Source organism: Pelmatolapia mariae, linkage group LG17, assembly GCF_036321145.2.
Source record: "Pelmatolapia mariae isolate MD_Pm_ZW linkage group LG17, Pm_UMD_F_2, whole genome shotgun sequence".
NCBI lineage: Eukaryota > Metazoa > Chordata > Actinopteri > Cichliformes > Cichlidae > Pelmatolapia > Pelmatolapia mariae.
The window spans coordinates 2,227,362-2,255,071 of record NC_086242.1 but is presented as its reverse complement, the minus strand read 5'-3'; the positions used below and the strand labels follow the sequence as shown (position 1 = coordinate 2,255,071).

Sequence of the window (27,710 nt, the reverse complement as noted above, 5' to 3'; positions counted from 1 at the left end):
TTTGATCTATCTGGCCTCACATATGCTAGAAATCTTTGTAAGAGTTTATTTTATTGAGCATAAACTAAAATGTCAGGAAAACGAATAAAAAAAAAACAATGATGATTTTCACTCCTAGTTCGTCCTTTCATCGATGGATCTGATAATGTGACGGTCACCACAGTTATACTTAACACACCTTTGGAGCTCGAGTGTCACACCGCGGGAACACCTGCACCTGTAATCACGTAAGAGCTCGTCTATTGCACACAGTTAAACAAATGCAAATAGGCCTTACTGAAAGTCACTGTAAAGTTAATTCCTTCCCAGGTGGCATAAGGACGGAAAGCTATTGCGACAAGGTGAAGGATTATGGATTGCAGCCGGTGGGCGACGCCTAGTCATTTCTCGTGCTCAGGTCTCTGACACAGCTCTCTTTCAGTGTGTGGCCACCAATGAGGCAGGAAACCATAATAAGGACTTCAGTGTGGTTGTCCAAGGTAAAACAAACAAACTTACTTTAAAATTAAAAAGACCCATCTCAGCATCTTTTAGATGTAAATGACTTTCCTTAAACTCTAATTGCAAGCTTGCAATTGCAATTGCAAAATCTCGCTTTACCTTTTTTAAATTTCCTTGTTCCTCAGTTTCAGTTGTAAAATGTTTTCAAGGATAAAAACCTGCCCTCTGTACCTCTGCAGTTCCTCCATCCATCCGTACCAATGGACCTACTGAACGTTCAGTGATTCTCCACAAGCCCATGAGTCTAGACTGTATCTCCAGTGGAATTCCTCCTCCAACCATTACCTGGCTTAAAAATGGACGACCAGTCGACGCAACTAGTGAGCACCTGCAGGTTGGTCCCTTAATTGTCTGACATTTTCAAGCTATTCACTTTAAAATCAATCATCACTGAAGTATGAACTTCTTCAGGTGAACCACAGATCCATACATGCTGTATATCTGCAGCCAAACCTAAATTCTCCCTCTCTCTTCCCTCCACACCCACTCCTTGATGCAATTCAAATTATTACTTATTTTTATAAACAGTGCTTTCAGTATGGAAACACAGCTCATTTCTCTATATTTTGCTTTCGAGGAGCCAGACTTTCTTGTAATTTTGTATCTATATGTAACAAACAAAGTAGCAAACAACCACTTTGTAAAATGTATCTTTATAACTTTGTTACAAGCAGCCTGTCATCGATTCTTTAACCAAATCTGCAACAAATGTCAAAAACAAGTTTGGCAGGCATAAATGAGTATTTTTGCAAAAAGCAACATCATTACCAAAAAGTTCTAATCTGAAAACTGGACATATCTCAACATGGTGTGCAGTGTATCCTTAAAAATGTTTGGAAACTAGACAAGAACTGTCAGGCTTAACACCTATCCACAACAGATGAACAGTATCTGAAAGTTTTGTCCTAAGAAACAGGAAAAAATCCCACAAAGAGCCGACACAGCACCTGAGAGATGCGTCTGACTCTTCAGGTGAGCCATCTGCCTTCATCTTTTGGGGGCTGGTGTTGGGGATCTTGTCAAAACTGACATACCTTCTCAAAAACATGTGATTGGCAACATTTTCATCTGACAATGATCCCGAGCACATTGTCAGTGCAGTAAAAGCAGACCTGGACAGAAAAACACACAGTGGAAGATTATCAGTCATGGACTGGCCTCCCCAGAGCCTGGACCTCGACATTACTGAAGCGTGTGGGATCATGTTGACAGACAATACAACAAAAGGCAGCCAACATCCAAAGAAGAGCTTTCAAGAAGCTGGACTATTATTCCTGAAGAGAGTTCAGGCTATGTTGAAGAATAAAGCTGGTCATACCAAATATTGACTTTCACACCCATTAGCCTGCTTTTGCTTCATATACTGCATTTCCATGTATGTTTGCACATTTCAATAAATCACATATTTCCCAAATTTCCTAGCAAAAAGAAAGGAGGTGTGGCGTAAGGTTTAAGAGTACTAACAGGTTAGAAGACGAAGAAGCAGAAGCAGCAGAAACTGATTCATCCTTATTCTTCACTGCTCAGTAATTACCAATCTGAATTCTCTGTATCTGCCACAGCTGGAGTCAGCAGGCAGGACACTAAAGATTACAGAGGCAAGACTGGAGGATTCTGGGAAATTCACTTGCCTGGCCACTAACGCAGCTGGTGAAGCTCAGCAGCACATAAGACTCAGCGTCCACGGTAACTTACTTATGGATATACAAATCACTCGCTCTGCATGTTTGTCTCGCTTATCTTCCTCCTCCTATATCCAGAGTTGATAATAATAAGCTGTTGTTTCTGGGTGTAATTCTGTTTGTGTCCCTCAGAGCCTCCCAGTATCCTGTCCTCCGGAGAGACCATTAACCAGACCATTCTGTCAGGCTTTTCCACTGAGCTCGAGTGCAAGGCCGCCGGCAGCCCATTACCTGGTAAGACTGTTCACTAACAACCTCCTCAGTCCCACTGTGCGCACTCAAAGCCTTTACAGTGTAGTTTTCCTACAAACAGCTTCAGTTTCTTCCCACTCCTTCTTTTTCCATTTGGATGATCTAAACACTCAAAAAATTTGCTACATATAAATTCATGTGTAACTAGGTTCTTATTGTAAAATCACTTTCTTCATTGTTAGAGCAAGTGTTGCAGTACAACAATTTAGTATCTATGTAACCATGATATATGTTATAACCACAACTTGGCAACGGAAATTCTTTATAAACTTTAAAAATTCTAAATTTTAATCTAAATGTTTTTTAAATTACAATTCTTCATAATAAACTTTGACTTTAATTAATTTTAGTCCAACATTTATTTTATTTGCCATTGTCTTCAGTTTTTAAATAAACTAAAATCCTCATTAATCTCTTTTAAGCCTAGTTTTCTGTTTAACCCTCTCAAGGCAGGCGTTGCCGATTTGCAACAGTTAAAAACTAACAACCTGATTACCCCACATACATATTTTATGAGTTTTTTCTACTCAGAAGTACCACTGCAGGACTTGGTTGTGCATTAGCAACAAAAACTTAATTTGAGCCTGAGAGGGTTAATAGTTATTTTGCTGAAAGTATTTTTGATGTCCTTCGTGCCTTAGCTATCACTTGGTACAAAGATGGCCGACCTCTGACCAGTGCAGCTGGTGTGACGTTACGGAAGCGTGGCCAGATGCTGGAGATTGAACGAGCACAGCTGTCTGATGCTGGCATATACAGATGTGTCGCTGTAAACCTGGCTGGAGCTGCTGAGATATCTCACAGACTTCAGGTCCTTGGTGGGTGGCTTTTTTATTAATTAAGCAGAAGTATGCTAAACTTTTTGGTTATTCATGAGTAATACTATCTCTATAAGTTAGAGATTAGTCGCTGACAAATAATGGCAAAATGCGGATAGCTGAAAAACAAAAACAACTCCAGTGGCGTTGCAGATCATCACTGACTGAGTGCTTTATCCTCGTGCCTTGCAGTGCCCCCGGTCATCTCCAGCCGAGGCGGTACAGTAACTGTTGTCGTGAATGAAGCCGTCAGGTTGGAGTGTGAGGCTACAGGGGTTCCTGCTCCCAGTATCACATGGCTCAAAGATGGCAGCCCTGTGGCAAGTGTTTCACATGGCATACAGGTGACGTCATTACATTCATGCTTAGTACTTTGTGCCAGGCTTGTATAACGATCATTCCAGAGATCTGTTGTGATGCAAAATGCGAGGTGACGTTATCCTCAGGTTATGATATGTTGAACATTGCAGGTGTGCGGAAGCTCTGTGTTAGATAATAATAAAAGTCTTCTGCAGACCTTTTAACGAATGTGTGCTGTGAGTTTGTGTGTGAGCCGAGCACAGTGATGTGACCTCTGATGTGTTTCCGTCTGCCTGTCAGGTGTTTGCTGGTGGCAGAGTGCTGTCCCTGGATAGCGCACAGGTTAGCGACACAGGCAGGTACACCTGTGTGGCTGTCAACGCTGGAGGAGAACAGCACAGAGACTATGACCTGAAGGTTTATGGTGAGAACATGAACAGCTGTTGTTGCATACATGTACCTATATAGTATAGTATGGTAAACAGCATGTATGGTACATAAATTTTTTTTAATCCTTTATTTGTTATTTTTTAGAAAAGTTGTGTCTGACATCATTTGCAGTCCCCAGGTTAGGTTAACTGGTGGCTCTAAATTTGCTGTAGGTGTGAATGTGAGAGTATTTGTGTAACAATCTGTGTTAGCCTTGTGACAGACCGATGACCTGTCCAGGGTGCATACTGCCTCTTGCCATATGGCTCCAGTCCCACCATTAACCTGAATTGGATAAGCAGAAGATAATGCATGATGAATGCATGTTCATTAGGTTCAAATAAATGCACATCCATGAAATATGAATCGATTCAAATAACTTATTGTTTATACTAAAGACACAAGTATCAGTATTTTACCATATAAATATAAAATAGTTTTAAAAACAGATTTATCTGTCATCCATCCAAGGTTTTGACTTTCACCTGTTTATTTGTGGATCACTAATGTTGCCTTTTTAAAAAGCTTTAACATTATAGTGCAGTCTCTCGTTACATGCCCTGGTTCTTCTCTTTAGAGTTTAATCGTAGTCATGCATGTTACGGCTGCTCCTTCTCAGCCACTTTGTTTTGCTAAATAATGGTTATGACTGACTGTCAAATGTCTTTCAGCAGAGAACCAGACTGAGCACCAGGCTGTGAATTATAATACAGAAACAATATCTGGCAAGAGCCTTGAGCAAAACATGTGCGTGTAGAGGAAGTGCAGCTTGACTGAGTTTAGCATTTCAATAAACGCTGTCAGCCTCCTGAACAGAGCTGAGCTTGATGGCGACTCAGCTGTTATACAAGTCTAATCAAAGCTAATGTCACTGAGGTAATAGGAAACATGTCATCTTACATATATGGGATTGTAGAGTCTGTGTTTAGATCTTTGTTCGTATATGCATGCAGAATGCAAACATCCACAAGATGCGATTTTCCTCGCAGAGATCAAAAAGAAAGGAGGGAAAAAGAACTTGTCCACTGAAATGAAGGCAGATTTGTTGTGGTAATTGGTACCATTCTTCAGCAGCTTCCTGCGTCTGGCCAAATACCAAGCTGATAGCCTATTCCCGTCCTTCTCCGATGACTTGGGCTCTGTCTGAACAGCGACCACAGTTGAAGGGACATTGGCCTGCTGTCATTTTCTAAAGAAGAGCAGACTGTCTTCTGAAAAACTTGTAAACAGAGTCTTAAACAAAACGCCTTTCATGTCATATATTCTGGGATTTCTGCCTCCTGTTAAAATAATTACATTATTATTCCCAGAGTAATGATTTCCTAAGCTACTTCAAAGTCAGTTCATTTCATAGGCGTGTGCTTTCGTTGCACAGATGCTCAGTGGCAAATACACATCCTGTCCAGAACTTCTTGAAATAGCTGGAAATCAAAGCAACGGCCATCTTTGCTTTTGTTGATTTTTTAATCCCTACTCATTTTCCATCTCAGTGCATGTTAGCAATTCCCAGTGACATTAGCTTTCATAACCTTCTGGGAAACGAAGATACTCAGATTTATAATGTCACTAAAATATGTTGAACTGGTTTAATGATGCCGTCATAACCCAGGATGGAATTGGAGCTTAAAGAGCACCAGATGCACAACAAACAGCGCCTGTGCTGCTCAGGAAGCAATTATATTGTTTACCCATGAGGTAATCTAACAAGTTTAGTGTGCTTTGTGGGACAAAGCAGCACTTTCACAATAACGCACCCTACTACAAAAGATCTACTCAGAATCGTGTCATTTAAATGATTTCATCCCAGAAAGTATTCATTCGATGACAGAAGCCTTTTCAGGAGCTCGTCTTCATGTTTTGCCACAGTGCCACCTAACATCAAGGGCGAGGAGGTGAACGCTACAGTGATGCTTGGTCAACCCGTGGAGCTGCACTGCCAGAGTGATGCAGTCCCTCCACCCACCCTGTCCTGGCTCAAAGATGGCCGCCCTCTCTTTAGGAAGCCTGGTCTGACTGTGTCAGCAGATGGTAGTCTGCTTAAGGTACAGTTCATCATACAACCATAATATAGCTAAAAGACAACTGGAAGGGCTAACTTTAATCTTAAGAGGTCCCTTTTAATGATGACCGTGTCTCTCCTGCTGTTAGTTGCATTTTTTCTTTGGCCTGAAGTTTTTGCCAAAACTCTGTTCTCTGTCTACGAACTGGTAGATCAGCAGGGTGCATGTGCAGGATTCAGGCAGATATACCTGTGAAGCCACAAACATTGCTGGCAAAACAGAGAAGAACTATAACCTCAACGTGTGGGGTAAGTTGGTCTTGTGTCACTGTCATGCATTTGCACTGACCTGAAGAGATTTTTCAGTCTTTCTTGGACTGTTAGACAAAATAGAAACAAAAAGCTTTTTTTTTTAGTAGATTCTGATCTTTCTTTGCAGCCCATCATCAATATTTATGCGTCGCTCATTTACTAGTACTAATGCATGCAGTGTGACTGCCTCCTTTTGGCGTCCCTTTGCTATTACAGTGTCTCCCAGTATCCGAGGCTCTGAGGAGGCGTCTCCTCTGACGGTAGTTGAAGGCAGTCTCATCACGCTTGTGTGTGAGTCCAGTGGCATACCGCCTCCGAGTCTCACATGGACGAAGGATGGTAAGCGAATTTCTGCTTTGATCAAACGTGGGGACGCAGCCCAAGAGCAAAAACTATACATGTGCGGGTGGCGTGCTGAAATGCCTCACCTGTCCTGTGTTTTGTTTATATTCCAGGTTCTGAAGTGAAATCTGACCAGCGGGTCAGGATTTTGTCAGGAGGTCGTCAGCTGCAGATCTCCAGTGCTGAGAAGACAGATGCTGCTTCTTACACCTGCACAGCCTCCAGTGCAGCTGGCACCATCTCCAAGGAGTACAGCCTGCAGGTTTATGGTGTGTAAACACCACTGATTCATCCATTTTTTTCAATTGCCTTTTTGCCTATAAAGGATACAGGCTGTAAACTATGAAAAAATCAGCTTAGTTGAAAGGTGGTAAGTTACTGCTTTGAATGGGAATCTAGAAAGATGTGTTTTAAATCTAGAAATTTGTTTTTTCCTCTTGGAAGCCTACTCGATTTCAATTCAATTTTCAATTCAATTTTATTTATATAGCGCCAAATCACAACAACAGTCGCCTCAAGGCGCTTTATATTGCACAGTAGATCGTACAATAATATCATACCTACTGGGGGTAACTCTTGTTTCTCTCGGAGCAGTTTCTGCCTCATTTCGAGTCTGTTTCCTGAACTAAATGTGCATCAGAAGTTAGTAATGGGGATCTCTTTGCTTAGACAGATAAGTAGAGCTGCCCTATTCTACAGGTTGTCAAACCAAGTCTTTATTTATTCATACTAAGTTGTTGGGGGGGTAGTTAAATGTTGTCTTTATGGGGGAAAGAGTTAAGGTGATAAAAACAGTAAAAAGGTTCTCTTATCTCATCTTTTTAATGACACACCACTCACCCGCTTTTCTCACTTCAGTCCGTCCTTCCATCAGACGCACCGAAGGCGACGCTGATGAGGTCACTGTGATAAAGGGAGGTGATGTGACGCTACAGTGTGATGCTGAAGGTGTGCCGCGACCTGCGGTCACGTGGCTGAAAGACGGACGGCCGATCACAGGCCAGCATGGTGCAAAGGTCCTGAACGAGGGGAGGTTATTGCAGATTAAAGATGCCAAAGTGTCAGACACGGGACGCTACACGTGCATCGCTGTTAACGTGGCAGGACAGGCTGACAGCAAGCATGACATCAGCGTGCACGGTATGAAATAGGAATTGCTTTCAGGGATTAAAGTTTTGTCGATCTTTTTGTGTTTTCATAATGATCAAAGAAATCATCTTTGTGTCCACTAACTCCTTTTCTCTCATCTTCAGTCCCACCAAGTATAATTGGGCAGGTGCAGTTTCCAGAAAATGTGAGTGTTGTCATGAGGAACCCAGTTGCTCTGATCTGCGAGGCCTCTGGCATCCCTCTTCCTACCATCTCCTGGTTGAAGGACGGTCAGCCAATTAAAACGACTAGTTCAGTGCGCATCCTTTCAGGTCTGTTCCTGTTTTACTTTTCGTGACTTTTCGAGTTCTTAGTCTTGATTTTTTACTTCCCAGCTAGGTTTCAGAGGTTTCAACAGTTGCAATGCACTGCCAATAATAATATTATGGAATCACTGCGACCACGGCCAAATGCAGAAGCCAGTTCTGTGAAAAACCAGCAGAAAAACTCCTGTAAATTGTGTTTTTAATCACATATCAAGATTTGTTGGGTGCTGGGGGGGAAAATGAATTTGGAAGCAAAAGAATGTTATTATTAATTTGAAAGTTGGAAATGGAAACTGTAACAAAGTGTCGAGTGAATCCTAATGACACTCATGTTGTCAAACCTGGAGTTGTTTCAATAATATGTCATTATTTTTCACTTATTTTCTCATTAACTGTGGCAAAGCTAAGCTGTTGGCTGTTGAGACTGACATTAGTCTGAAATATCATTAAACTATGTCCTAAATGTTTGAACAGCTGTGGTTCTAAGAGTTCAGCTTCTCTGTGTTGATTGATTTCAGTGCTCAGAAAGGGCTAATGTCATTTCAACACGTTTAAAAGCCTGTTTACGTGTTCTTGTCATGTTTTATTTCTGGAAAAAAATGTACTTTTCTTCTGACCTAGCTTTTAAAGACATTACACGTGGTTATAGAAACATAATAATAATGGACTTATTTAACTTCTAGGTGGCCGCAGCCTGCGTCTGATGCATGCTGCAGCAGCGGATGCTGGGAGATACACTTGCATCGTGTCTAACAGCGCTGGGGAGGAGAGGAAGACCTTTGACCTTGACATCCTTGGTGAGAAAATAGAAAATTTATTGTATCATGTTTTGGGGTTTTTTATTGGTTTTTCTTTATGCCATAATATTGTCTAATTAAAGTGACTGTGCATTTACATAAATTGTACCATGCTCGAAAAGGTGGAGGAGGTGGCTGAAGACAGGGAGGTGTAGATTATGGGTGCATGGATGCATGAATGGATGGATGATGCGATGATGCGTGGATGGATGTTTATTTTCCACTTAAAAATTAAAAATAACTTTGATAGAAAATAATAACTATTTAACTGATTTCCTGACAGTTCCCCCGAGCATTGTGGAGGAGGGAACTATGGTGGATACTAAAGTCAAGGAGAAACGCAACATCACGCTCACTTGTGAAGCATCAGGTAGATGAGATAATCTGGTAATGAAATGTTTGGATCAATCCTTACTGTAAGTTCCAGTCAAGATAATCTCTATGCTTTGCAACAATTTTCTTAAGCCCCCTTTACAATTTCCCAGGTAATCCTGTACCTGAGATTAAATGGCTGAAGGATGGACAGCTGCTGGTGCCTGACGGGCATTACCAAATTCTGTCTCATGGCCGTTTCCTCCAAATTTCTGGAGCCCAAGTCGCAGACACTGGCAGGTACAGCTGCCTGGCATCTAACAGTGCAGGAGACCGCAGTCGGCATTACAATCTTAATGTCCTGGGTACAAAGACAACTCTTTTTCCATTTTGGAGACTTTGAGTTCATTACACGTGGAGTGAAATCATATTCCTTATTTGTCTGTTTTTTCCCCTCTTTTCTTGATCAGTTTCTCCCACCATTGCTGGGTCAGGCCCTGACATTTCTGCAGAGGAGGTTACAGTAACCCTGAGCAGCCCCACCTCACTGGTGTGTGAAGTCCAGTCTTACCCTCCTGCTCTGATCATGTGGCTCAAAGATGGCACTCCATTTGAATCCAGTCGCAACGTCAGAGTCCTTCCAGGTTTGCAATGATGTGCACAATGAAAATAAAAAGGCAATAAAGGGAAAGAAGAAAAATGTGTTAGAATCTCGTGGTGCATTGTGACTCTGTGGCTGTTATAGGTGGGCGAACGCTGCAGATTCTCAATGCTAAACAAGAGGATGCTGGGAGGTATACCTGCGTGGCCACTAATGAGGCTGGGGAGACACTGAAGCACTATGAGGTCAAGGTTTATGGTGAGACCCCTTCATCTTTGGGAGCATGCTGCATCTTTCATACTACAAAAGAAAACAAAGTCCAGCATAAAATGTTTTATGTGTGTTCAGTTCTAGCATAATCTATTGCACATGCTTTCTTGTACAAGTAAATATAATTTACAGCTCCTTGTCAGAAGTTTACATCCACTCATCATGGACATAAATGTCATGGTAATTTGGGGTTTTCAGTGATTTATTAAAACTGTTCATTTTTCCAGGGAACCATGATTATAAAGCATACATCTTTATTGACTTTAAAAAACAAGAACAGAGTGCACAAGTTTGAATTTATGTTGGATTGTCTCTAACCCACATGGGGTCAAAAGTATCTACATGCACTTAATAAGTGGTGCTGAATCTTCTACAGTGCCTTTTAACTTGACAGGATCGATTTAATTTCTCATTAGTGGTCATGATTGACTACAACTGGTCGTTCTCAGCATAAAAAGGATTTGTATGACAGTAATCACTGGATTGACCATTGCTCAGAACAATGGGAAAGTCCAAGGAACTCAGTGAAGATTCAAGAAGGAGAATTGTAGAGTTATACGAGTTGTGAAAGATTTCTAAACAACTGCAAATCCCAGGATCATCAGTTCTAACAACTGTATGTAAATACAACTCATTCGGATGTGTCACCACTTTGCCAAGGTCTGGAAGAAGATCCAAACTGTTACCCTCAGATGAGAGAAAATCAGTTAGGATGATCAGGAACAACAGAGGAACATGCACTTTGTTTCCCCCCCCCCATTTCACACCAATGAAAACCCCATTTCACTGGTGTGAAATGGGGTTTTTTTCCACAACGATGCCTCTTGTACATCATCTTATTATCTTTTGGGAGACGCCTGCATCATTTTCCGGTCAAAAAAAAGTTGCTGGTTGAATAAAAGTAACTTTAAGTCAAAATTTGCCAGGAGTATGAATAATTATAGGCTTCACTGTATATATTAGAGCCTGCATGTATCCAAATTAAATTCAAACTTGTGCCCCTAATTCTTGTTTTTGAATGGCAGTAAAGATGTATACTGTACAATCCTTCTATCTTGGAAAAAAGAAATCATTAGAAGAGATTCATATCAATGATGAGTGGATGTAAACGTCTGACCACAACTGTAAATTACTGATAAGAATTACCAGTAATCAGATTTACATTAAAAATATTTGAACTTGTTTTTGTCTCCAGTTCCTCCACAGATTAATAAGAATGACATTCCCGGGCAAGGACTGGCCCCTAAAGAGGTCAAAATCAAGGTTAACAGCACCCTGACTTTGGAGTGTGTCGCTCAGGCCTTTCCTACCCCCGCACTGCAGTGGTATAAAGATGGACAGGTAACATCTGGGATATTTTCACTGTTTTTAAAGCTGTGGGATTAAAGGTTTGGAAAAAAAAGTTTTTTCTCTGCACAGGTCCTGCAGTCAGATGACCACGTGTCTATTACAGCCAACGGTCGGATCGTTCAGATCAAACATGCTCAGGTGTCAGACACTGGCCGCTACACCTGTGTAGCCACTAATATAGCTGGAGAGGATGAGAAGGACTTTGATGTAAATATACAAGGTGAACTGGGTTGACTAATGCAGATGTGTTAACTGCGACTATTATTTAATAAAGACACTACATAAATGCACAACCATGCACCTGATGGTGTTTCCTCCTGTTAGTAATGTAATGCACAAAGTAAGGTTTTAACGTCTGTCCTCTTTTTCCCCGCTGCTCAGTTCCACCTAATTTTAACAGGCCTGGTGCAGATGGTGATACCACGTCTTCCTCAGGCTTTGGAGTTGATGCACGAGACGTGATACTCAACAATCCCATCTCCCTGTACTGTGAGACCAACGCCGTCCCCCCTCCGACCCTCACTTGGTACAAAGACGGACATCTGCTGACATCAAATGACAAAGTTCTGATCCTGCCAGGTGAGACAGATGACGAAAACTGTAAGAAAGAGATGAAATGTGAATGATATTTAGTCCATACACATTTTCCACTGCTTTAATCTCAGGTGGGCGAGTGCTACAGATTCCCAGGGCCCAGACTGAGGACTCAGGCAGGTACACATGTGTGGCTGTCAATGAAGCCGGAGAGGACTCCATCCAGTATGATGTTAGAGTGCTATGTGAGTAAAAACACCCTTATTTTCTGTGGTACAAGTATCGATCAGTTTAACAGAGAACAGTTTACATGTATGTATATGTTCTGCACTAGTACCTCCGACCATACGCGGAACAGACAGCGACTTGCCTGATGAAGTCACAGTGCTGGTCAATAAAACTGCCCAACTGGAGTGTCATGTGGAGGGAAACCCGGCCCCCAAAATTAGCTGGTTTAAGCACAACCAGCCAATCACCTCCAACAGCTTGCATAGAATTCTGTCCAATGGGCGAACACTTCAGGTAACAACCAGGAAACACAGACTGATTAAATTTGTATTTTTAAACCTCAAATACCCCACACAATGTACGATATCTTGAAAACAATGCAAATAACTGTAATTTTTCTTTTTACTTCTTTTACTTGTTTATGTAAACATGTCAGTATCAATGCACCTTGGATAATATTTGCAACATTTTTTCTCCATCAGATATTGACGGCTCAGGTTTCGGATACAGGGCGTTATGTGTGTGCAGCTGAAAATGTGGCTGGAAGTGCAGAAAAAATATTTAATCTCAATGTTCATGGTGAGTTACTCCCTTTTTCTTTTCAGCTTAAATGTGTCACAACATAAACAAATGTAAAATGTAGTAAAATACTTTTCCCTCATGTGATCACAGCAAATTAAATATTTTTGTCTTCTGCCTGCTTTATTGAATGTTCCTCGTTTTTTTCGTTAAGTGTCTCCCACCATTATCGGCCCGAGTTCTGAGAATGTGACAGTGGTTGCCAACAACTTTGTGGCTCTCTCCTGTGAAGCTACTGGCTTCCCTCCTCCAACACTGGGCTGGCTCAATGACAGGGGCCCAATTCAAGCTAACACCAATGCACTCATCATGCCGGGTACTGTGAAGGAGTTACTTTCACCTATAGACTCACGATATAAAAAATACCTTTATGCAGACGATAAAATGACATGAAAAACACTGTTTCTCTGTGTCTGCGTGTGCCTGCAGGTGGACGTACTTTACAAATCCTGAAAGCAAAAGTGTCCGACGGAGGAAAGTACAGCTGTGTGGCCCTGAACGCAGCAGGAGAGGCTCACAAACACATCTACCTCACTGTTTTCGGTCAGATTGTTTCTGCAGTGGTTTTATTGCACAGTGTATGCTCCGTGTGTTGTCTTCAATTGACGCTGATTTACCTCCTCCCCCGCAGTTCCTCCCAGCATCCGAGACAATAGCGGGGACTCTCCTGTGGTGGTGAATGTGCTTGTTGGGAAATCTGTAACGCTGGAGTGTGAATCCAATGCTGTCCCTCCTCCCGTCATCACTTGGTATAAGAACGGCAGAGTGGTGACAGAATCAGCCAACCTGCGCGTTTTGGCCGAGGGACAGATCCTCGAGATCAAAGGTTCAGAGGTGAGAGACGAATGGAAACCAGCGATGATGTGTCGTGTCCCTTTGCTGGATTAAAAAAAAAAGCACCTAGCCAAAGTGTTGAATTAACTATTTATATGTTTTTTTTATGTGTTTTGCATCTGTCTGTATTTTTCAGGTGTCTGATACAGGACAGTACGTTTGCATGGCCACCAATGTTGCCGGGCAAGTGGACAAGCACTTCCACTTGAACATCTATGGTAGTCTTTCCTAAATATATACATTTTTACAAATCTGAAAATCCACCTGGAACCTATTTCAACCAGTGTCCACCTGCAGAATATCATTAAAGATATTTCTTTAAATTTCTTCTCTCTTCAGTACCTCCCAGTATCGATGGCCCAGCAGAGGAGACAGTTGTAGAAACCATCAGTAATCCGGTCATTTTTAACTGTGACGCGAGTGGAATCCCTCCACCCACGCTCACTTGGCTGAAAAACGGGCGCACCATAGGTAAACCTGTGTGCAGGTTTAACTGAACCACAAAAAAAGTTTTTCATCTGTTAATGTTATCCTTTTTTTTATTAAAAAAAACACACGAACTTCATATTTCCTTTAGAGAACTCAGAGTCTTTGGAGATGCACATCTTCTCAGGGGGCAGCAAGCTGCAGATCGCACGGTCGCAGCTCTCTGACAGCGGCACTTACACATGTGTGGCCTCCAACGTGGAGGGCAAGGCCTACAAGAGGTACCGCCTAACCATACAAGGTAGATGGACATCTTTATCTTTAAAACCCTGCTAATGCCTTTCTAGATACACTATATTGCCAAACATATTCGCTCGTCTGCCTTTATGAATATGACCTTGAGCGACGTCCCATTCTTAATCCACTGGGTTTAATATGACATTTGCCCACTATTTGCAGCTATGTTACACACAGCTATGCTAACCCGGGTAATTTTCTCTTAGTTCCTCCCAGTATCTCTGGATCAGAGCTACCCAGTGAGATGGGAGTCCTGCTAAATCAAACCATTCAGCTGGTCTGTCAAGCTAAGGGAACCCCAACTCCGACCATCCAGTGGCTGAAGGACGGGGAAGCCATCAACAGTACGGGAAGCAAGGCGCTCAGGTAAAGAATAGCACAATGTGCAATACACAAAAAATACATATACAAGACATATATTTTACAATGAGGCGAATATATGTATGTATGCTCAGGATCAGTGGAAATGGCAGCAAACTCACTGTACTACGAGCTCAGACTGCTGACAGCGGCAAGTACACCTGCGTGGCCACCAACGCTGCAGGAGAAGAGGACAGGATATTTAATCTGAACGTGTATGGTGGGTTTAATTCAGGATTCAAATACAATGCATATCTTTGGTGCAAATATTCTTTCAACGCTCTATAACGGACCCTGCCTCCCGTCTCCCAGTGCCGCCTGTGATCGTAGGCAACAGTGGGGCTGTTGAGGAGCTCGCAGCAGTTCTGGACAGTTCTGTGAGCATCGAGTGCGTCGCAACAGGTTCTCCCCTGCCTCAGCTAAACTGGCTGAGGAATGGCCTGCCTCTGCCAGTCTCCTCACACATACGTCTCCTCTCTGCTGGGCAAGTGCTTCGGTACGTCAGCAGACAGTGCGCGGAGGATGAATTTCTTTCTTTTGAATGCAAATATGCGAATGTATTAGTCTGAAACATTCTTATCTCGACTCTGGCTTTATAATCTTCCAAATCATCGAAACAATTTCTTCATTGAAAATTGAAAAGGTTTGAAAAATGGGGGATTGGTTTAAATATGAAACATCTTAAACGTCAAGAAATTTACACATCGTACAAATTTCCTGTCAGGATGGCACGCATCCAGGTGTCTGATGGTGGACGATATACCTGCGTTGCATCAAACAGGGCAGGAGTGGACAACAAACATTATAACCTGCAGGTGCACGGTGAGTCTGAAAACTTGCTACGTCAGCAAGAAATTGCAAGTGACCGCATATTCTAGAGTTGTATAGCTTTCATGTTTATTCATACTTTTCAGATATCCTCCAGGCAAACTGAGAAACAAAGGCTAACGAGTTGTTAAATTACCCTCCTCAGTCCCTCCCGGTCTGGATGGAGCAGGGAGCACAGAGGACGTGACTGTGGTTGGAGGAAACTTGGCTTCTCTGCTGTGTATTGCTGATGGGACCCCAACGCCCACCGTTTCCTGGCTCAAAGATGGAGCGACTCTAGTACCCGACCGCCACGTCGTTCTCCTAAACTCAAATACCAACCTTCGTATTAGACAGGCTCAGGTTGGCGACACGGGACGCTACACCTGCGTGGCTAACAACACTGCTGGTGAAGCGAGCCGTCACTTCAACCTGAAAGTTATGGGTGAGTGCAATCAGACTATAGCTCGCCATTATCCAGCTTCAGCTGCTGATTCATGGACGACTAAAGAAACGTTACTTGTACTTTCTAAGATCCTCCGCTCATCGAGGGCTCTGGCGTACCTGCAGAAGTGTCTGTGGTGGTTAATAATGTCCTGGAGCTCCACTGTGAGGCCACAGGTATACCTACACCCTCTCTGACCTGGCTCAAGGATGGACGCCCGCTCCCACAGACAGACAGCCTGCGCCTCCTCCAGGGAGGAAAGGTGCTCCGTGTGGCCTCAGCACAGGTCAGAGACTCGGGATTGTTAAAGTGAAATTTTGTTGCTCATACAGCATCGTGTGATTTTTATATAAACACTCACTGGAAACTTTATTAGTACACCTTGCTAGAACTAGATGTTTGTATCCCTTCTGCCTTAATAATTCTTCATAAATTCAACAAGGTGATGGAATTATTCCTCAAATTTTGGTCCATATTGACATGATAGCGTCACGCAGTTGCTACACATTTGTCAGATTATCCATGATGTAGTTCTCTCTCCAGACAATCTGGCACTTCTCCTTTGCCCCGATGCTCAATGGATATTTTCTCTTTTTCTGACCATTCTCTGTAAACCTTAGACATGGTTGTGTGGGAAAATCCCAGTATTCCCTAATCTGATGCTCAGTTTGAGCTTAACTGCGGCTAAATGCACTGTGCAGCCATGTGATCGGCTAACTAGATATTTGCATTAAGGTGTGTCTAAAAGAGGCCAGAGAGTGTACATGAATGATTGTGGTGTGTTTTTTCCACTGTTCTCACACTTTTGACACTCAGCTGGAGGACACAGGAAGATACACCTGCTTAGCAAACAGTCCAGCGGGAGATGATGACAAGGACTTCCTAGTTCGAGTGCATGGTGGGTAACATAGACGTTTAGCGCAAATTGCAATATGCAAACTGTTTAAATTTATGGAAATTTCAATTAAATTGGTTCCATTACAAATACAAAAGGGAAGTTACAGTGTTGCAGTTATTGAATTGCTTAGAAATGTTTCCCGTTGTCATGCACATGTGTGCACAGTTTGATTGACAGTGGGCTACAGATGGTTAGAGCTCTTTTGTCTGCCTTTTTAGTTCCTCCTAACATTGTGGGAGAGAGTACACCTCGGGATATTTCAGTGCTGCAGAACAGACAGGTGACTTTAGAGTGCAAGTCTGATGCTGTTCCACCTCCAACGCTGACCTGGCTGAAAGATGGCCAACCACTGCAGGTCAGAAGTCATACAAAAGAAGAATAGCAATACGATGATACCTGGTGAGGTAAATAACCTTATTTGCCCCGTTGTGCAGGCCTCTGCTCGTGTGCGTGTTCTGTCTGGTGGCCGCTACTTGCAGATCAACATGGCAGAGCTCAGCGACAGAGCTCAGTACACCTGCGTGGCTAGTAACATCGCTGGCCAGACCACACGAAAGTTTAACCTGACTGTCAATGGTGCGGTTATGTATTTATAGAAAAAAATTTCTCCTTTATTAGTTATGGAGTTAAATAAAAGTTCAAAAACCAATAACACCTGTCCCTTCAGTGGCCCCAGTTATCAAGGACGGACCCCAGTCAGTGTCGGTGCACGTCAACAAGCCAGCGGTGCTTGAATGTGTAGTGAGTGGAGTCCCACCACCTCAAGTCACCTGGAGGAAACATGGAGCAATATTGGCAGGAAACAATCCCAGGTGAGTTCCTCGTCTCAAACAGCTACTTTTATCACAGTTCTTCTACCTTCACAGATATATTTCACATTGGCAGATTCAGTGTTTCACTCATGTTGTGAACACATGTGCAGGTACACGTTTGCAGAGGATGGGTCTTTGCGCATCAACTCCACTCAGGTGACAGACACCGGTCGCTACCTGTGTATGGCAACCAATCAGGCTGGAACTCAACGCAAGAGAGTGGATCTGCAAGTATATGGTGGGTGGCAAACAGCGTTGGGGAGTAACGGAATACATGTACCGCCGTTACGTATTTAAAATACAAAATATGAGTAACTGTATTCCGTTACAGTTACTGTTTTAAAAGGTGGTATTCAGAATACAGTTACTTTGCTGAAATGAATGGATTACACGGCGGTATTTTCCTGTTTCATAAAGCTATGAAATCTATATTTTTGGTAATTCCACGACAGTGGAAACCCAAACAAAACACGCATTAAGAGGCTCTCATGTCTGTGCCCATATCACCTCTACTTGCGGCCCGCATAATGACGTGAAGAAATATTTTAAAAAATTATTCACAAAAATGATTTAATATGAAGGCAATAGGCAGAGTGTTACAGGCATCGCCCTAAAGAATGTAGCCTGATGGGCAGTGTAGTCCGTGCTGCAGGGAGAATGGACTACCATACACGTGATGTGTCTGTGAGCGAGGGAGAGAGAAAAAGGAGAAGGAGTTGTCACCGAGCAGAAACGGGAGCTGGAAGCATGTAAATATATACTATATATATACAAAGTTGACCCAGACAACAAAGTAAAGCTAGTTTTCGGCTACGAGCCTGACACGAACCTGACGTATTAGCCAGAGGTCTCTTTACGGTTTTATGCCTTTACGGTTCGGAGCCGCGGACCTGTTTTATATTCGTGCAGAATAGTTTTTTATCTGAGATCGCTGCAAAAAGTGCAGCCTTACCTAATGTCCACCTACTGTTACTCATTTTATATTAAGATTTAAACATCTAGTTGGTATTGGTATGGCGAATAACCTTCAGTAAAAATAATAAATCACACAGCAATAGTACATTCATGTAGTTGTAAAAAGCATGATAATATATTAAGTAATCCAAAGTATTCAGAATATGTTACTCTCATTGAGTAACGTAACGGAATACGTTACAAAATACATTTTGGGGCATGTAATCTGTAATCTGTAGTGGAATACATTTTAAAAGTAACCTTCCCAACACTGGTGGCAAATATGTACCATAGAAGACACAGCAATGTATTCAAATGACAATTACTTTACTATTGCTTCCTTTCTTTTAGTGCCTCCTTCCATCACTGATGGTCGCACCAATGTCACAGTTATAGTCAACGTTCAGACCACTCTGTCTTGTGAGGCTACAGGCATACCCAAACCCACTGTCAGCTGGAGGAAAAATGGCCGACTTATAAACACAGACCAGAACCAGAACATATACAGGTCGAAGTTTTCTCCTTCTCTTTCCTAGTGAAAGATATTAGCCAAAACTGGCTCATTTTAAGTGTATACAAATACTAACGCCATCTCTTAATCGTTTCCAGATTACTGTCGTCGGGCTCACTGGTAGTTATAGCGCCCACAGTGGAGGACACGGCTGTGTACCAGTGTGTTGCCTCTAATGAGGCAGGTGGAGACACCAGATCCATCAACCTCACTGTGAACGGTGGGTAACACAACAGTTATTTACAGATTCCTTTTGTTTTGTGTTAATTAAGTTAATTTTCTTTCTAATAAGTAATGGATCATTCATCTGTGACGAGTTTATTCTACATTGTGGATTTTCATATTGCATCTGTTCCTCTAGTTCCTCCGTCAATAGCAGATGAACTCACAGAGTTAGTCGTGACCAGGCTGTCCCCGGTGGTCATTCCGTGCACTGCGTCTGGCATCCCGGCGCCCACAATCCACTGGAGCAAAGATGGCATGAAGCTGCCCATAGAGGGTCTAGGATATAGCATCCTGGCAACAGGTCAGAATCATATTTTTGTATGTTTTAAATATACCCACTGCTGATAAACTCACCAAACCAAAGTGTCTGTGAAGGTTCTCAGTCATCCAGGTCATCGTAGTCTAAGGAGCTCGGAAAGAAAAGCATCTGGACTACTTTAAGTTTCTTGAAGACGTTTCACCTTCTTTAGTTCTGAGAGCAATTGGTGGAGTCCCAGATTTTAAGACCAAAGGGAGTGTCCCCAGGAGGGTCCTGGACCCCCTATTGATCCTTTGCCTAATCACACGAGTCATAGTGTAAAAATGGGTGTGGGTCACAATCAGCCAAAGTTTGTGTGAACCCATCGTGAGACCTAGCTCCATCCTATCATGTGATTTACTGAGACAAGACAGCTCCTTGAAAAAACAGAACGAGCTCCACCCACTCAGATTTGCACGCTGTTAGACCTCTGCCTTACCGCCACATATTTTAATTACAACAAGGATTTTTACAGACAAAAACATGGATGTGCAGTGGGCTCCCTGGTGTCACCTATTGTAGCCAAACTTAACATGGAGGAAGTGGGGAAAAAAGCCTCTCGTACAGGTATGTTGATGACACCTGGGTGAAAAATCAAAATCCAGGAAGTAGAATCCTTCACTGCTCAGTGGATAAAAACATAAAGTTCACCTGTGAAGACACAAAGATAGCAGTTTGCCATTCCTGGACTGTGCCGTGGGCTTTGAAGGGAATGGAAACCTCAACATTGAAGTTTACCGGAAGCCCACACACATGGACCAGTACCTCCTCTTTGACTCCCACCACCCTCTGGAACACAAACTTGGAGTAATCAGGATCCTACATCACCAGGCAGAAAATGTTCCCTCTAAGCCAGAAGGGAAACAAAAGGAACACACGCATGTAAAGAAAGCTCTTAAAACATGTGATTATTCTAATTGGGCTTTCCTCAAGTCAGCAAAGATGCACAGAAAAGGTCAGAAACTTAAAAAGTCCAGACGCTTTTTTCCCCGAGCTCCTTAGATCACCAAACCAAAGTTTGATTAAAACGTAAAATTCCCTTTTTAGTGGCCTTAAATTTGACTACAAATAACACAAAAATTAAGATAAGAGTCTCCTAAAGGGCAAATGTGTCAGGTTACTTTGTATGTATTTTTAGATGTAGATAAGATGTCGATGAGGATTTTGATGCCTGTCTTTAAATATTTTATCTGCTGTTTGTGTCGATCTAAATTCAGGTCCGATAGAGATCACCTCAGCCGAGCTAACTCATGCTGGACGCTATTCATGTACAGCTCAGAATGCTGCAGGCTCCACCCACCGCCACGTGCAGCTCACAGTCCAGGGTAAAAAACAAATTATTCAGGGTTCACAGCTTAAATGATTTTGATTTTAGAGCTCTTGATTCTGATTGAGAGGCTTGTTTTTTGTTTTGTTTGGAGGTTTATTCTTTTGTTCTTGATCATCACTATTTTCCAATCCTTCTGCTCAGAGCTTCCAGTGATTGAGTCCCATCCATCAGCACTGGATGTGATCCTGAATAACCCCGTAGGTCTGCCCTGCAGGGCCACAGGCTCACCCAGACCTACCATTACCTGGCAGAAGGAGGGCATCAACATACCCACTACAGGTAAATAATTTTGTCTGTTTTTGTCAGTTGGTGTAAGCAATCAGTCATGAAATTTTGGCTCTGGCTTCGTGCTAGGTGGTAGGTCCACTATACTCCCTAATGGAAGTCTGCAGATCTCCAAGGCATCACTATCAGACTCTGGAATGTACATATGTGTGGCTCAAAACCCTGCTGGCACTGCGCTCGGCAAGACCAGACTCAGAGTGCAAGGTAGGTACTTTTATGTTGAAATTTCAACCTCACGATCATAATACCAGTTGTGTACAAAATGCACCCAAAGTCACTGAAATTCAGGTTTCCCATGATGTCAACAAATATACTAATGTACTAAGCCCACATATTTCTCCTTGCACCTGAAGTCCCTCCAGTGATCAGCTCAGACACTCGGGAATATTTGGCACCTGTGGACTCCTCTGTGACGCTGCGGTGCCAAGCTGACGGCTCCCCTCCCCCCTCGGTCGCGTGGCACAAAGACGGGCGCGTGCTGAGTGAAACTGTACGCCTGAGGGTCCTCAGTTCAGGATCTCTGCAGATCGCCTTCATTCAGCCGAGCGATGCCGGGAGATACACTTGCACTGCTGCCAATGCAGCGGGCACTGTCAGCTTGGAAATGAGCCTTACTGTGCAGAGTAGGTTCCAGTCAATACAGTCATTTAAATTACGTGATTTGACACATCACACTACATTTGTGGTGTTAAAGTTTTCTATAAAGATGGATGGGTGATGCATGGATGGTGTTCTATAAAAACATTACATGTTCCAGTAGTTCTGCTTCTTCAACACAGCATCATTCAGATTTTATACTCACATCTAGACATACAGTCCCAGTCAAAAGTTTAAGACCACTTGAAAAATGGCAAAAAATCCTATTTTGCATGGTTGGATTTTAACAAGGTTCCAAGTGGAGCTTCAACATGCAACAAGAAGAAATGGGAGTGAGATAAAACATTTTTTGAGCATGCAAGTTATTGAAAACGACGCTTAAACTGGTCTTAAACTTTTAATCGGGAGTGTATAACAAAGCAAAGCAAAGATAAAAAGGGTGAACTTATCCTCCATCTCTTGTAGTTCCTCCGTTCATTCGTGGTGGAGAGCAGGAGGTCGTGGTGGTGGAAAACAGTCAGGTCCAGCTTGTGTGTTTGGCAGAGGGCGTCCCTCAGCCAAAACTGTCCTGGGAAAAGGAAGGTAGTCCTGTCAGCGAAAGCGCGGGGGAGTATACAATCCTGCCATCTGGTGAGCTGGTTATTGACAGTGCTCAGGTAAAAAATAGAAACACCGAATTGTATTTTGTTTTGATCATATTTAACACACGAGTTTGAAGTATACGCTCCCTTTTTCCCTTCACCCTGCCCCCTCCTTTTGGTGAACCAGCCTGAAGATGCAGGAAGTTACACCTGTGTTGCCACTAATTCAGTCGGGCAGGACAGTTGGACCGTCAGCCTGTTGGTTCATACTCATCCCATCTTCACTGAGCTTCTTGGGGATGTGGCCCTGAACAAAGGAGAGCGCCTCACGCTGTTCTGTGGAGTCAGTGGCATCCCCCTACCCAGGATCACTTGGGCCTTTAATAACAACATCATCCCAGGTATGAATCATTGATAAACGGAGAGGTTTCCTTTCGTTATTTCTTAATCTTTGTAATTTCATTTTATTTCTTTTCTGCCATTGATGCTTTAGTTCACTACGATCAAACGAATGGTCACAGTGAGCTGGTGATCGAGAGAGTGAGCAAAGACGATGCCGGCACCTACACCTGTGTGGCAGAAAATGATGTGGGAACCATCAAGTCGCTGGCCTTGGTCTATGTCAAAGGTAAAAGCATGCTTTCATGAACTATTTTTAATGCTGTTGCATCTCTCTCAGCTGCTCTACACTCGACCTGATCTGCCTGTTCTTCAGAGCCTCCGATCATCGATGGGGACCTTCACTCCAACCGCATTGAACCCCTGGGCGGTAATGCAATCCTGAACTGTGAGGTTCGAGGAGACCCCCTGCCAACCATCCAGTGGAGCAAAAATGGAATAAACATCCAGATCAGCAACCGAATCCGTCAACTGGACAACGGCTCCCTGGCCATCTATGGCACAGTGGTAGGAAGGCACACGAGACTAAGAGCTCTTTTGTGTAATACAAAGGTGAGCTTTGGAAAAGGTCACGGTGATTTCATTTACAATGTGTGTGGCAGAGTGAAGATGCAGGAAACTACATGTGTGTGGCGACAAATGATGCTGGTGTGGTGGAGAGAAGTGTCACACTTACCTTACACAGTGAGTGTTTAACCGTGCCAGGATGCAACACTTTTAATTTTAGCGTTTTTGTAGCAGTGATAGATCTGACAGAAGCACGCTGCTCTTCCAGGTGCACCCGCAATCATTGTAGAACCCGTGGAGACGGTAGTGGATGCTGGAACCACGGCTGTGCTCAACTGTCAGGCGGAGGGTGAGCCTACGCCCATGATAGAGTGGTCTCGTCAGGGGCGCCCTCTTCTGGGCAGCAACCGCTTCTCTGCCTTATCTAATGGCTCCCTCAGGATCATCAGTGCACAAAAGGAGGACACAGCTGAGTACGAATGCGTGGCAAGAAACCTGCTTGGATCAGTGCTGGTCAAGGTCACTCTTACCATACGGGGTGAGCAGTTTTTAGTTTATTCTTACATCTGCAATCAGAAATGGCAAAATCGGTTCATATGCATGCTTTCAATATTTTGGTGTCTAAAGGGACCTAAAGCCAAGTGCCAAAGTTAATGTTCTTTTCAGTCCATGGCGGCTTCTCGGAGTGGGCAGAGTGGGGTCCTTGCAGTGTGTCATGTGGTGTTGGTAACCAGAAGAGGCTCAGGCAGTGTAACAACCCTTTACCTGCCAATGGAGGCCGCCACTGTGCAAGATCAGACACAGAGACACGCAGCTGTCAAGGGAAACCCTGCCCAGGTGAGATTGAAACAGGGCCTAGAACTAAGTGTTTACAAAGGAGACCGTGTGCAAATGTCACATACGGTACCAAATCTCTCGTCCCCCCACAGTGGATGGTAACTGGTCAGAATGGTCTCTCTGGGAGGAGTGTTCACGTACATGTGGTGAGGGCAACAGAACCAGGGTCCGGACCTGCAGCAGTCCTCCGCCTCAGCATGGAGGCAGGCCGTGTGAGGGGAAGGCAGTGGATGTGGTCATGTGCAGAGTCAGACCATGTCCAGGTGAGGAAATGCATTTGCATGCGCAGGCACACACATGCAGGGAAATTGTTAAACACTATTTGTAACAGTTAAAAAACAAGAGAAGCACTGGCATTAAAGAGAACTTTAATTTTAGGGTATTTGCTACAATATAAATATCTTAATATTCTAGTTTTTGATGAAACTCCAGCTCTTTGGGCGTTTGTACACATCTTGACTTGTTGCCTAATTCTACTTATACTTCACTTAGCAGGCTAGCCTGCTAAGTGAAGATCTAATAATATTCATGAAACAAATATGAATGGTTTTTATGTCATTTCCAAATTTAATTAAACTTTCTTTTCTGATTTCCATGAATTTTTCCTGTTGTTAAACTGCAGATCTGTTGGAGGGGGTTTTCTAGCAGCACTGTGTTGCTTTATTCTGCTGTATATATACATATATGTATAATGGACTATAGATTTATGCTCTTATAGTGGGAGGTAACTGGGGTTCTTGGCTACCGTGGAGCCCATGCAGCGAGACCTGCGGTAGGGGCGTGCAGTCCAGGATCCGTCTCTGCAACAACCCTCCTCCAGCGTTTGATGGGTCACAGTGTGTGGGCACAGACACCCAAACACAAATGTGCAAGGAGAAGCCTTGTCCCGGTAAGGACGCGATTATGCTTCGAGAAAAATCTCCGCTCGGGCCTGGATTTAGGAATTCGTTAAACGAAGCAGATTTCAGTTTTATGCATTTTGTGTCCTCCAGTGGATGGAAAGTGGTCGTCCTGGGTGAGCTGGGGAGCCTGCAGTGTTTCCTGTGGGGGTGGTACTAGACAGAGGACACGCCTCTGTGCCAGCCCCGCCCCTCAGCACGGCGGCAGACAGTGTGAGGGCAACGACGTGCAAATCGACTTCTGCAACAGCGACCCCTGCCCCAGTGAGATATCTGAACTGCTACTGACTGCTTAGATACGCTAATTTCTACATCTGTGTATCTGTGTCTTTTCTTTTGTGGATCTGTCATTTTGCACTATTGTGTGTTAGTCAATGGTAACTGGGGTCCATGGAGCAGCTGGGGCAGCTGCAGCAAGACATGTAACGGAGGTCAGATGAGGCGCTACAGGACCTGTGACAACCCCAGACCCGCCTACGGTGGGAGAGCTTGTGCAGGTGCTGATACACAGATACAAAGATGCAGCACCGTCAAGTGCCCTGGTGAGTCAGCCTGCGGCACGGTCAGGCGTGTGTTATTGGTTCCCTTGTAAGACTAAATTACCCCTACGACTGCTCCATTGCCGTGATTTGTGTGTTGATGTTTACACTTGTACTATTTGTATTCTTGCAGTTGATGGTACCTGGGGTTCATGGCAGCCATGGGGAGAATGTTCTTCTTCCTGCGGAGGAGGACAGAGGACACGTGTTCGGCTCTGTGACGGTCCGTCTCCAAGTGACGGTGGTCGGCCGTGTCCAGGAGACTCTACTCAGCTGTCCAGGTGCAATACTCAGGCCTGCCCAGGTAACGTATCTCTTAAAAAAAAGGTTCTGTGTTCATTTGCTGTATTTACATTTAAAGACACATTTCTTTTGATCAGGTGGGCCCCTGAAGGCCCGAGGAAGCATCATAGGGAACATTAATGATATCGAGTTCGGCGTCTCCATCCTCAATGCCACCATCACCGACAGCAAGTTTGGCAGCAGAATCATCAAAGCCACAATCTCTAATGTACCAAGGACGTTAGGTCAGTTTTCCATTAGCTCATTGGTTGTATCACTTTTCTGCTTTTAGATGTTGTATGATGCACTCTAATTCCTGCCTCCATCTAAAAGTGAGCTGTTTTCTTGAACTCCTAATAAATCTAAGACCTTTAAATTGATTCAAGGTCCTGCAATGAGGAAGCTCATCTCCATCCTGAACCCCATCTACTGGACCACTGCGCATGAAGTAGGAGAGGCGGTCAACGGCTACACGCTAACAGGAGGTATCTTCAGGCGAGAGACACAGGTGGAGTTTGCCACAGGTAGGATTTCATGGGTTCAACACGGAGGCATGAAATCTTTAAACAGCTGTGTGATATGTAAAGATATGTGATGTGACTGCGTGTTGGCAGGCGAGATCCTGAGGATGACCCACATTGTCAGGGGTCTGGACTCTGACGGCGCTTTGCTTTTGGACATCGTTGTGAACGGACACATCCTGCAGCTGCCTTCACATGCTCTCATCAGCATCAAGGTGCACAAATAGGCAATGGGAATATTATGAAGCCAGCTAATAAACTAATATAGGGACTGAAAGAAATATGCATATGCTTATCGGCCTGTTTACAACTAAAACAAATCAGTTCATGTATATTTACACAATGGTTTTATTACATTTCTGGAAATTTAAACCATAGAAAAGACTGGAAATCTTTAGAAAACATCAATTTATTGTTATTTGTTTCTCTCTTTTCTTTTTTTTTTTGCCATATTTCATCTCTAAGCTTCCCATCAGCAAATCAAGTCCCCCGTCTTGTATACCTCATAGATTTATGACCAGATTCTTATATACGCACAATAACTCAATTTAACCCAATAAAAACAATGTAAAGTCTAATGTCACACATTGCAAGGAAACAAACTAAAATTAAGGTCCAGCTGACAGACACTAAACTGAAAAATTAAAATGCACACTGTTCTGTTTTGGGTTTTTTTCCCAGGACTACACAGAGGACTACATCCAGACGGGACCAGGTCAGCTCTACGCTCTGTCCACTCGCATGTTCAGCATCGACAAGGAAAGTGTGCCCTACACCTGGAACCACACTGTCTCCTATGACCCGTCCAAGGGGAAGATGCCCTACCTGGTGGAAACGCTGAGGGCCGCAGCCATCAGTGCACACTACCACCCACTGGAGGAGGTGTTGGAGTATAGCATACAAGCTAGTATCTCCAAAGGTGAACGCAAAAGATGTTTCAACTTCTATTGCCTAATACTTTGTTGCATTTTCACCAAACATAAGCGAAATTTAAAGTTGCGTTAACGTGACTCCAGGTGATCGCAGTAACCAGTGTCCTCGTGGCTTCACTTTGGTGGCTGCCGGGCCTTACTGTGCAGGTAATGCTAATCACAATACACTTGTACTTACCCCCAAACCCCGAAAAACTGCACCTAAAAAAATGATATATTCATGGATTCATAATTACAACATCTGATCGTTTCTGATTGTTCGTATTCGTGTTTATCTTTGTGCTGCAGATGAGAATGAATGTGAGGTTGGGAATCCGTGTTCACATGCCTGCCACAACACAATGGGCACCTACTACTGCTCCTGTCCCCGAGGCCTCACCATCTCAGCCGACGGGAGGACGTGTCAGGGTACA

General features: G+C 43.4%; 1 protein-coding gene across 1 annotated transcript in view; it reads left to right on the top strand.

The window, feature by feature from the left end:
* Nucleotides 1-27,710, top strand: part of hmcn1 (hemicentin 1) — a 90,915-nt gene that overhangs the window by 57,469 nt on the left and 5,736 nt on the right. The window contains exons 33-99 of the mRNA XM_063460559.1: nt 119-227; nt 310-479; nt 681-835; nt 2,064-2,187; nt 2,316-2,417; nt 3,077-3,253; nt 3,446-3,597; nt 3,854-3,977; nt 5,849-6,024; nt 6,194-6,290; nt 6,510-6,632; nt 6,749-6,904; nt 7,494-7,775; nt 7,889-8,056; nt 8,734-8,847; nt 9,131-9,217; nt 9,333-9,524; nt 9,630-9,803; nt 9,905-10,018; nt 11,226-11,371; nt 11,450-11,600; nt 11,762-11,959; nt 12,046-12,159; nt 12,249-12,436; nt 12,625-12,721; nt 12,876-13,037; nt 13,151-13,264; nt 13,353-13,555; nt 13,692-13,773; nt 13,895-14,026; nt 14,133-14,282; nt 14,485-14,644; nt 14,734-14,858; nt 14,951-15,134; nt 15,363-15,460; nt 15,612-15,890; nt 15,980-16,176; nt 16,707-16,788; nt 17,007-17,143; nt 17,223-17,364; nt 17,456-17,600; nt 17,711-17,838; nt 18,906-19,062; nt 19,164-19,285; nt 19,427-19,591; nt 20,806-20,913; nt 21,060-21,197; nt 21,273-21,407; nt 21,557-21,826; nt 22,266-22,456; nt 22,569-22,782; nt 22,875-23,009; nt 23,097-23,287; nt 23,383-23,464; nt 23,556-23,825; nt 23,954-24,124; nt 24,217-24,387; nt 24,843-25,013; nt 25,117-25,287; nt 25,395-25,565; nt 25,696-25,866; nt 25,943-26,089; nt 26,231-26,368; nt 26,459-26,580; nt 27,047-27,284; nt 27,382-27,444; nt 27,586-27,705. Coding sequence (XP_063316629.1) covers nt 119-227; nt 310-479; nt 681-835; nt 2,064-2,187; nt 2,316-2,417; nt 3,077-3,253; nt 3,446-3,597; nt 3,854-3,977; nt 5,849-6,024; nt 6,194-6,290; nt 6,510-6,632; nt 6,749-6,904; nt 7,494-7,775; nt 7,889-8,056; nt 8,734-8,847; nt 9,131-9,217; nt 9,333-9,524; nt 9,630-9,803; nt 9,905-10,018; nt 11,226-11,371; nt 11,450-11,600; nt 11,762-11,959; nt 12,046-12,159; nt 12,249-12,436; nt 12,625-12,721; nt 12,876-13,037; nt 13,151-13,264; nt 13,353-13,555; nt 13,692-13,773; nt 13,895-14,026; nt 14,133-14,282; nt 14,485-14,644; nt 14,734-14,858; nt 14,951-15,134; nt 15,363-15,460; nt 15,612-15,890; nt 15,980-16,176; nt 16,707-16,788; nt 17,007-17,143; nt 17,223-17,364; nt 17,456-17,600; nt 17,711-17,838; nt 18,906-19,062; nt 19,164-19,285; nt 19,427-19,591; nt 20,806-20,913; nt 21,060-21,197; nt 21,273-21,407; nt 21,557-21,826; nt 22,266-22,456; nt 22,569-22,782; nt 22,875-23,009; nt 23,097-23,287; nt 23,383-23,464; nt 23,556-23,825; nt 23,954-24,124; nt 24,217-24,387; nt 24,843-25,013; nt 25,117-25,287; nt 25,395-25,565; nt 25,696-25,866; nt 25,943-26,089; nt 26,231-26,368; nt 26,459-26,580; nt 27,047-27,284; nt 27,382-27,444; nt 27,586-27,705 — 10,242 coding nt within the window. The remainder of the gene's footprint in view (nt 1-118; nt 228-309; nt 480-680; nt 836-2,063; nt 2,188-2,315; nt 2,418-3,076; nt 3,254-3,445; nt 3,598-3,853; nt 3,978-5,848; nt 6,025-6,193; nt 6,291-6,509; nt 6,633-6,748; nt 6,905-7,493; nt 7,776-7,888; nt 8,057-8,733; nt 8,848-9,130; nt 9,218-9,332; nt 9,525-9,629; nt 9,804-9,904; nt 10,019-11,225; nt 11,372-11,449; nt 11,601-11,761; nt 11,960-12,045; nt 12,160-12,248; nt 12,437-12,624; nt 12,722-12,875; nt 13,038-13,150; nt 13,265-13,352; nt 13,556-13,691; nt 13,774-13,894; nt 14,027-14,132; nt 14,283-14,484; nt 14,645-14,733; nt 14,859-14,950; nt 15,135-15,362; nt 15,461-15,611; nt 15,891-15,979; nt 16,177-16,706; nt 16,789-17,006; nt 17,144-17,222; nt 17,365-17,455; nt 17,601-17,710; nt 17,839-18,905; nt 19,063-19,163; nt 19,286-19,426; nt 19,592-20,805; nt 20,914-21,059; nt 21,198-21,272; nt 21,408-21,556; nt 21,827-22,265; nt 22,457-22,568; nt 22,783-22,874; nt 23,010-23,096; nt 23,288-23,382; nt 23,465-23,555; nt 23,826-23,953; nt 24,125-24,216; nt 24,388-24,842; nt 25,014-25,116; nt 25,288-25,394; nt 25,566-25,695; nt 25,867-25,942; nt 26,090-26,230; nt 26,369-26,458; nt 26,581-27,046; nt 27,285-27,381; nt 27,445-27,585; nt 27,706-27,710) is intronic.